A 10,656-nucleotide genomic window follows, 5' to 3' on the forward strand; every position below is an offset into this window, starting at 1 on the left:
GGCTACCAACTGTCACGCATCAATCACCTCCGAAAAACCCTTCGTATTTCCTTCGAAGATTTGGGAACGGATTCTTCTCTCTCCTTTAGCCACAGTATAAAAGGTAATCTTGACCATTATTTACCTCTTTACTGCACCCAAAATTCAGATAGCAAGAAAAGCTTTGAGAATTCTATTGTTCATCATCTCTCCCAACTTCTTTACTTCAATGGCGGATTCATCATCTGTTCATGCCACTTCCCACATCCTGCCGATTCGTCCTCAACAGAGTCTGATCATCGATCTTACTCCACATGTTTATGATGCCTTCATGTTCCCGATCATCGAATGCCTCAAATACTCGCCGCTTGCTCCCGCTCTCACCAAAGCTGAAGCTGTTCCAATGGAATGTTTATCCCAAATCTTTGCCACTGCTCATTATCATAAGTCTGTCGATAGGATCTTCTTTGACATTCTTGATCACAAGGCATCAATCTCCAAGCAGCGATTCTGCTCACTTTTAGGGTTTGAAACCGATTCATCTAGGGTTAATCCTGAATCCATTCCGGTGGGTCACCTGTTTTCTATGTTCTATAACATGGGATACATCGAGGTTCTGAAGACGGTCACTAAGTTCAAGAAAGCATGCCTACCTCCACAATGGAACGGGTTATTTACCGTGTTATTCAAGGGTTTATCGGAACGCAGTGCCGGTTCAGACGGAGTGAGTCGTCTGTTCATCACGATTATGTATGGGGTATACAACGGCATCAACCTGGACTATGGGTCGGTGTTATGGCAGCAGTTGATTCAGAGTCTTGCCTCCACATCTCGACACTCAGAGATTTCCTATGCTCGCTTCTGGACTCTAGTCACAAAATGGGTGATGGACAAGTATCTCGTCCCCATTGTTGTTGATTCTCCACTCTCTTCGATAGGTACTTTCCATACCACGAAGATAATAGTCTCCGATGCATCAAAATTTCAGTTCATTGGCTCCATCCCTGATTCAATGTTTGGAGACGTTCCTGCCGACAACCGTATCATCCGAACTGACAAGGAGTTTCGTCGCTCTGGTCCTAGAGAGCTCACTCCTGAGATGATCAAATCCATCCACGAAGCTAATAAGCCAGCTCCAAGGGGAAAGAAAAATGAAAAGGGAAAAGACAAGCAGGTTGGCAAGGGAGCGAAAGGCCCTTCTCCCAAGAAACGAAAACCTACCAAGGCTGCTCAATCTCCTCCACTGAAGAAGCGAAAAACCCAACCCAGGCGAAAACTGATACTCACTTCCTCCTCAAGCGAATCTGAGGAAGAAAATTCAGACTCTGACGAGTCTCCTCGTGGTAACACTCCTCCACGATCGCCTACCCCAGAAGTACACTTTTCCAGTTCACCTGTCTCTTCTCCACCAATCACCATTCTTATTTCCGTTCCCCCCATAACTTCTACCACTCAAATACCACCTACTTCTATCCCAGTACCCCCTCCCATTTTCACTGAAGCTACCACAACAACCGCTGAAGTAAGAACCAACGTATCTGATACGGGGGCTCCTACTAAAGCACCCGAACCCACTCCCACTACCAAACACACATCAAAACCGAAACCTACTTCCACAACCGAGCCTCCACCATCCCCTCCACCCTCATCTCCTGCTAAGTCCCCAGAGGATGAAGAACCATTTCTTCGTGGGGAGAATATGACATTTGATTCGATCTACTACAGTCCGTATCAGGTGCAGAGTGATGATGATGATGATGCTCCCGTCACCAAAAAGCATCTCAAGGAGCTTCACGAGAAGATTGATTCTCTCATCGCTTCCTCTTCTTCTTCATCACAGTCTACCATCTCTGAGGCTGCTATTCAGAAGATTGTTGATGCTTTTTCTAAGGCTCATGAAGCCTCCGTTAGCTCAGCTACTTCCGCCATTGATGCCTCCACCAAAGCCTGTGTTGCTGCGACCGAAAAAGTTGAAAAACTATTTACTGATGCCTCCTCTCTTTTGCAGTCTTTACAGGAAACTGCCAAAGCCACCAAAACGAAGCTTGACCTGATTGTCAACAAGTTGGCTACCTCAGTTTCCTCAGAACTGACGTCTTTCGCCACTCTTCGTCAAACTCTCACCGACGACAACTCAGTGTTTAAGGCGACCATTGAGGAGCGCCTCACCAAGCTTCATGAAGATCTAGCTGCTGAGAACTCCCTCATAGATGCTCTCGCTAGAAAGACCACTGCTCTTAAGGTCAAGAATCTTCAACTCTCTAATTCTCAAAAGGAGATTGAGTCTCTTCGATCTGAAAGAGAGGTGATTTCATCGTGTGTTTCAGATGTCCATGCAGCCCTTTCAAACATCCTTGAAGCACATGATCCAATTTTAAACTATTCATTGAGGCGTACTCTTGCGGAAAAGCTTGCTTCCACCCTTTCTCTCCTGAGCAAAATTGAAGGGCTTCTTGAGTTCGTGTCCATTCCGAAACAATGGGGAGAGAATGTATCTCAACCGCCTCCCACTTCTACAGCAACAAAAACAACCGAACCTCCTCCAACAGGCCAAGCCTCAGGTTCGGGTGTCAAAGACAGAGGGAAACAAATTGCTGAAGATAGTGACGACGACAAAGAGACGATTGCTGATCTCTTGAAAAAGCAAGGTCGAGACAAGGACGCTGATATGAGCGCTCAGTTGCTAGAGAGGCTGAGGAAGCTTAAAGAAAGATGAAAGAGGCTCACGACCTTCTTGAGAGTAGGAAAACTCTTTTTCCTCCATGGACTCTTGAGAAGTTGCTGAAAGAAGCGATTGAAACCCCAAGCATCTTGTGGCTCGAACCGGTGATCTCACTAGATCGTATCAATTCTGTCGATTCTCAGTTCGACATGCCACTGACCCGAAAGGCCTTCATTTTCCATGCCTTTGACAACATTGCAGATATCCCTCATCCTCATCCTAAGGTTGACAGGGATCTTGTCGAGTTCTATCTAAGAGCTGCTCAACCACAGTATCAAACATGGAGTGCTCAGAAGATTATCAACGTTCGGGTCCTCAAGTCGTATTGAGAAGGGAACTTCATGAACGTTCGGTTCAAGGTGCTGAGAGGTTCCGCCAAGACCAAACATGCCATTTCGCTAGCTGATCTTCCCAATTTGAATCCACATGATTGGATAATCTTGCACAACATCCTTCTCACAAATGAATCAGAATATGGTCCAATCATTGACCACTTCAAGAGGATGCTTGTCTGCTACATAATGGAAGTTGCCAAGATGGATCAGGAGATCGCTATTATCTTCAAGAAAAAGCCCACTATTTCTCCTGTTGGCTCAGCAAGTGATCTGAACATGATGCAGATGGGGAAGATAGACCCGAAAAGAAATTCTGTTATGTTTACCAGAAACGAAGGCCAAAAATGTCTGTTCGCTTTGGCAGATAAACATCTCTACACCACTGCATGCCTGGAACATGTCTTAGGAATCATTCATCGTTGCAAGCAGAATTCGGCAGATAACAAGAAGTACTTTGATGATATGATCCAGTGGTACATTCGCTTCAGATAGACAATCCTTGCTCTTATCCCTCGTCTGTTTGATACCACTAAGAAGGTTCCGGCAGCTGGACCCAGCAAGAAGAAGTGATAGTCTCGCTCCAATTGATGCAAAGGGGGAAATTGTTAGGTCCAGTTAGTGTTGCATCTTGGGCTCGTTAGCTAGTCCAGTTTAGTCTCCGGTATGGGTCTGTCCATCCGTGAGTTATTTTGTAGGGTTTATTATTTATAGATGCTTGCATGCATTCTAGAATGTAAGATTTGATAGAGTTTTTCATAGCGGTCACAGTTCTTATCTTTTGTAACCCTAATATCCTCTACATCGGAAGTTCTTCATCGAGCTCTGCTAAGGATTGAGTTAATTGAATCATTCGACTCTTTCAGATCCATTCTTGAGTTCTTTTTATCTTACTGTGATTACTTTCTTGATTCGCCTGTTATAAGATCTAATCGATCAAAAGTTTAATAAACTTATCAATATATATATATATATATATATATATATATATATATATATATATATAATATAAGGTGTATTTTCAAACCTTTTCAAAATACGAGGTTTAAATATTAGTTATCTAAATTATCATATAATTGATGAATCAATTTAAACATATTGTGAATTTATAATTATCCTTTAATTACGTTACTATTAGATGCATAAGAGATAATTCAATTTAATTTTATCTAATTGAAATTTATAAAATAGATAAATTTAGGGTTTTATGTTTTATCACACAAGGCATTCAAATTCGGAATCTTACAAAATTAATATTTGATAATTACCAAAATTAACATATAAATTTGATTAGGATGATGTAAACCCAAAATTCTGGAAACATTGAGCTCATGTTGTGAGATCAATATTTCGAAAAAAATTAGTTCGATTCAACTAATGTGTAATCAATGTTTGACAAATCTAGGCTCTGATAACACTGCTGGGTTTTATAGATAGAAAATATGTATAATGCAAAAAACAATAATCAATTAATAGGGTACTTGCATCCTACAAAAGATCTATGACATACACATTGATAACAACATACAATGAAAACTAAACTAACTTAACTCTAAGGTAAATCGAAAATTACATAGTTTAGATTACATATATTTTGATTTGTTATAGCAAACAAATCAAATCAATCCTTGAAGTTATGAAGCTTGGAAATACTAACATTAAGGAGATGATGTTTCTAATGGTTTATACTCAAACCCTAGCAACAAGAACACTTGAGGAGATAGGAGCGCAGTAAGGAATTTCGGCTATAGAAGAATAAGAAGACATGATCGAAAATATGATCCTTAAACTCCTACTTATAAGTGATAAGGAATCATTGGAAAACAATTAATTGAATATAATAGTAATATCTCAAAGTAGAAAGTTATCCAAATCCTTTAATTGCTTATCATCCAAGGCTTCCTAGAAGCCTTAAGAACCTATACAAGAATCGTCCCCATAAGGGAGGTTCTAGAAGTCTTCATTGCTTAAATTTTGAACAATGTCACCATTAGTCCCTACACGTCCAATTAATTTAATCCTAAAACTAATTCCAATTAATTTATGACTATTTCTAAATTAATAATTGTCATTTCTAATTAACATACTAATCATATAATATATTAATAAATTATTCTCTCTTACTATTTTTATTTCAACAATATATCAAATTAGTTATTGGCTTAGACAAATAAATCAACAGTAACTAAGTAATCTAATTTGCTAAATGATACAAAGTGTTGAACGCTAATACTCTTTGTAATATTTGTAATTAACCCATATTATCTAGTTAGGTCATTGTTTTGATATTCGGAAAATGACTTGTGAGGTAATTAACTTTTCGTTTTGTTTATGTTTAGGCAATTTTTTTCGCATTTGACAATTTAATTTATTAAATATGTTCACCTATTACCATTTTCAGTTGCTATCACAACTATCTCAGATGAAAACGATAAAATGTGAATATATTTAACAAGTAAAATGGTTAAATATCCATAAAAAAAAAATTTCTAAATGTGAACAATTTTTTTTTTAACAAATTTCTTAAGAATTTTTATCATTTCTTACAATATTTTTATGATATTTTTTATATAGGTTTCTCTAATAAAATAATTTAAATTTGCTTTTATATATATATATATATATATATATATATATATATATATATATATATATATAATATTTTCATATAATTTTCGTACACTTGCTTTTATACCAAGTTTTTTCTAAATATTTAAAATTTTTATTCCAAGTTTTTTATATTAGTTATATTTTTACATTTTCATATAGTTTTTTTTATAACTTTCATATAACTATTTCTAAACTTTCTTTTATAACATTTAAAATATTTCAAAAAGTGCTAGTTTAGAACGTCATATTAAAAAACTTAAAAAGTTAATAAACTGCTAACTAAAAAGCATAAAAAAGTTGTTACAATTTTAAAACATGTAAATTATCTATCTATCTATATATATATATATATATATATATATATATATATATATATATATATATATATATATATATATATATATATATAGTTTTTTATTATTTTATTCTTAGATAGTATTTACTCAAAAAACATTACAAATGATTAAAAATAAAAGAAAAAAATATATAAGAGGTCATATAAAATATTTGCACAAAACAATATTCACTAATAAAAAAGCATAATTTAGAATTGATTAATATTTAATTAATTTTTATGATAGTATACAAGTTTTTGTTAAACATAAACTAATAGAAAATTGATTTTTCAAAAAGACTATAAATCAATAAATAATGAATCATTATCTATACTTTAAATAATGTTTGGAAAAATAATATAATCAAATATCAAAAATAATATCATTATTAAACGTGCAAAAAATGACTTATGAGTGTAATATTAATTACATGTTATTGTTACTAAATAACGGATAACAATAATAATATGTAGGCTTTTAACAAATTAAATAAAAATAATAATAATAATAATAATAATAATAATAATAATAATAATAATAAAATAAAAAGAAGTTTAATAAGAGATTAGCTGTTAATTAAGTCACTTTCCCTTTGATATTCCACAGACCATTTACAATGTATGGGGATCATTTTAGGCAAAAGGGATAAAAATAAAATTAGGGCCCCAGAGCAACCCATTAATTACTGTCAACCTGGACCTACAGTTCGTACATTTAAACTTTCTGCTTTTGTGACAAATTATACCTTCTCCCTGCAACCCAGTCTCTATAAATATCGATTCATCACTTAACCATCAGCTATTGATAGACAAGTACAAATTGAACCACATTCATCTTCATCATGAGCCTAGCTGACGCTTCTGTTACCGATGAACCAGAGGTTCGTTGACGTTATATTGTATTTATGTTTTTGAAAACATAATTTTGTGTTTGTATTCTTGATATATTTCATAGAACATAACTATGATTTACAGAAGTTATGGTGAAAACCGTTTGCTGAAATTTGTTGATAGCAGTTTAAAAATGTTGTTAGAGATTGTTCGGGTTCTTTTGATCCTATCAAAATCAAAAGCAAACCAATATGATGAATAAAAGTCTTTCAAGGACTATGTGAACACCTGTGTAATATATAATCCACCGCTGATTTCTGAAACTGAAACATGTTTCTCGACAAGAAATATAACATGATGAGTAGAAAAATTGATTTGGTTATTGTTTCTTGTTTTCATGCAAAAGGTTCAAAGCGAAGAAGAGAAGCTGAAGCACCTGGACTTTGTCGAAGATGCAGTACAGCAAGTAGTTGGTATTGCATCATCAGTATACGATTATGTAAAGGACAAAGTTGGTGCTATACCTGGCGTTGAGACGATAGAGACTACTGTCAAGAATGTTGTTGGCCCTGCTATTGAAAAGTTCCAAGATGTCCCTGGTGAGGTCCTCAAGTTTGTTGATCGTAAGGTCAGCTTTTCTTCCTCTTTCCTCTACAGTCTATGAAGCTAATCTTCTTCAGATTAATTCAGTACAACATGTTACGTTTTTCTCACATGCCAAACACAAGGAAAAGATCAAAAGAATATGTTCTTTCGTATTCTATAGATAATGATCTTCCTGTGACGTGATTTCAGGTTGATGAGGTACTTCCTTCTTCTGTGAAGGACGCAACAACTACAGCCAAAAGCTTCTCAACTGAAGTGGTCTCTGACGTCAAGAATAATGGTTTGGTGGAAACAGCCAAAGAACTGTTGGTAAAAATCGAGCCAGTTGCTGAGGAATATGCTTCTTCAGCTTGGGAAACTCTTAGTCAAATCCCCCTTCTCAGTAAAATCGTTAACGCTTTTGCACCAGCAGCCACTTTGGTTGCTGACAAGTACAACGAGACTGTGCAGCAAACAGCAGAAGAAGGGTACAAGGTTTCTTCATTCCTGCCATTGGTGCCCACCGAGAAGATTGCGAAGGTATTCACCATCCCTGAAGCTGAACCAGCGAAGGCTGCTGGAGGAGAAGAAGCTGCGGAAGTTGCTGGAGGAGAAGAAGCTGCGGAGGTTCCTGCGGAAGAGGGAGAAACTGTGCAGGAAGAATGATTGGCATCGATGTGTATGATGACGTGGTTTTATGTTCGTATTGTGTAATAAGGTACGTGAAAATATATTATGTTGGTTTATGGAGCCGTGTATTTCTTTTGTGAAGTGTGTAAATGAAGTCGTCATGTCGCTAGTTTCGGGCTTTCGAAAGAAAATATGTATGGTCATTGTTCCATTTACAATCAACAAAATTATACTTAAGAGTTAAGGTGTGATTATGTATACGAAAATCGTTTATGTTCGTAAGTGTTGGATTATTCTTCGAAAAATGTAATATCAAGTTTCTTTTCTTTAATCCCTTTTTATTGTAGTACAGAGTTTTATTTCGAAACTATTTGATATAAACTTAATAGACCAATACCCAAATTAATTTTAGGCGATATACAGTATATACTAGAAACCGGTCGTTTCGGCAGCTAGTTCCGTAGTTAATCCATCACGTACAAATTACTAACAAATATCTGAAAATTTTGTTCATTCTTGCAAAAAGGCATCCATAAAACGTTTCCAATCAACCGTAAACTTTTACAACAGAAGAGTTTATATGACGCTTTGCGACGTGCCTTCTTTAAGAACATACTGTTTACTGACGGATGTCATTATTATTATTATTTTTTTCGATAGATACTTTTGGTGAAAGGTTACTGCCGGTTTTTCTAGCAATTATTTGGTCGGTAAAAAATTAAAATAGTAAATTACGAAAAAAAATCCAAATGCATTAAGCAAATCCTATTTTACAAGTTCAACCATAAAGATAATAGTCACAAATATAAAAATTAGCCAATGCAACACAAGTTGTAACAAATGTGTAAACCACAAATATAACAAAGATAAGTTCAAAAAGTATCTAAACCACAAACTAGGGATCAAAATGAGTCTAAATCCAAATCGGATGGATCGGGAACCCGAAAAACCCGGAACCGGTTAATGGGATTTTGTAAAATCGGAAACCAGACCAGTATATAGGAACTAGTTCTGGGTATGGTACTGGGCAAAATAGGTCTAAAACCGAAAACTTGAAAACATCAAAGTGAGTAGGTTGGAATCGGATAAAGTGGTATAGAACCGCAAAAACCAAAAAAAAAAAAAACGGAATTTTTTTGGCAATTACTTACTTCTTAGTGCGAATTTTCATACTAATATCCTGAATTCGAGAGACTGTAAGTCATTGATATGAAACCAAAATTGTTATAATCTAAAATCATTTATAAACTATAAACTACACTCTGGAAAAACTCTATTTTAATCCGACTTTAACGAATGAGATATGTGTTAACGTTTTCACATAACACAAAGTTCAAAAGCGAATAGCTGAGAAGTTGAAAATTTTTAGTTTTGGTATCCTGTCTTCGGGGGACTGTTATTCATTTAATGTTAAACCAAAAATAACAATATTATAATCTAAACTCATGTACAAACTCTAAACTACAATTTCAGAAAAACTGTATGTGAATCCGACTTCAAACGAATTAGATATAAATGTTTTAAAACTTTCACATAATACAAAAAAACTGAAAAACTAAAAACTTCCAGCTTTGATATCTTGAATTTGGGGGACTATAAATCATTGAATATAAAACTAAAAAAGACAAGTTTATAGTCTAAAATAATATACAAACTCTAAAGTACATGTTGAAAAAAACCGTATGTCAATCTGAATTAAAACAAATGAGATATGTATGTTTTAAACATTTCACAGAAACCGGTTTCGGCCCCTAAAAATGGTTCCGGTTTCTAACACCGGTTCCAGTTCTTAGACCCGATTTACCCAGACCCAATGGACCCAATTCCAGACTACCTGGAACCTATATAATGTCAATTTTTAAAACAATAACTGTAACCGGTTTAACATATTCCGGTTCTAACGGTTTCGTTTTTTGTCCGATTTTCCAGTTTTAAATTTCATCCCTACGACAGGCATAGAATAGTGGGTTGTCGTCATAAGGTTTTACTATTTGTGCTTGTATATTTACCATGTTTTCGGTTCAATTTTTATTTGGGTTTGTATATCTTATTTTACTCTTCCTTTTATTTTCATTTCCATTTGCAACTCAAATAACCAAAAAAATAAATAAATAAATAAATAAAAATAATAAATAAAGAACATATATAATTAGTATACATATATGAATGATAAAACAAATGTATACAATAACAATTTCTATCCATTATAATAGCAACGTATATTATTCTTAACAAATAATAGAAACATACTTTATTTTTATCAATATAGACAATATATTTAAATTTTTGTATCCACAATGGCAAGACATTTTGGTCTTTTATTCGTAACTATTACAGAAAGGCTTATTAGACTTGGTTTAATCAGTTAATACAACATGGTTTTCAACTGATTCTTATTGCCATCAAGTCTTACGTGGAAAAATAAATTAAAACCGATTCTAAAAAAACCGGGTTTTTTCTTCCAAGTCCGACCTATTTTGTACCATTATTTTGTCTTGTTCTATTGTATATAGCAGGGTTCTAATATGTAGTTTTAAGTCTAATCTTATTTTATTATATAGCCATTTTTGTAATATGAAATCGGGTCTTTTTACTATTTTTTTAATATTCTTTTTCTAAATCTAAAAACTCAA

The 10,656-nt window shown here is 34.6% G+C and overlaps 1 protein-coding gene across 1 annotated transcript; it reads left to right on the top strand.

Moving 5' to 3' along the window:
* Positions 1 to 6,735: 6,735 nt before the first annotated feature.
* LOC145074236 (stress-related protein-like) lies at positions 6,736 to 8,354 on the top strand. Its single transcript, XM_079020650.1, has 3 exons — positions 6,736 to 6,858; positions 7,215 to 7,436; positions 7,604 to 8,354. Exons 1-3 carry the CDS (start codon positions 6,820 to 6,822, stop codon positions 8,057 to 8,059), a joined length of 717 nt encoding a protein of 238 aa, XP_078876776.1. The 5' UTR covers positions 6,736 to 6,819; the 3' UTR covers positions 8,060 to 8,354.
* The last annotated feature ends 2,302 nt before the right edge of the window (positions 8,355 to 10,656 follow it).

The sequence above is a fragment of the Lactuca serriola genome, chromosome 9, assembly GCF_051521515.1.
Source record: "Lactuca serriola cultivar US96UC23 chromosome 9, Lser_US96UC23_V15, whole genome shotgun sequence".
NCBI classification, from domain to species: domain Eukaryota; kingdom Viridiplantae; phylum Streptophyta; class Magnoliopsida; order Asterales; family Asteraceae; genus Lactuca; species Lactuca serriola.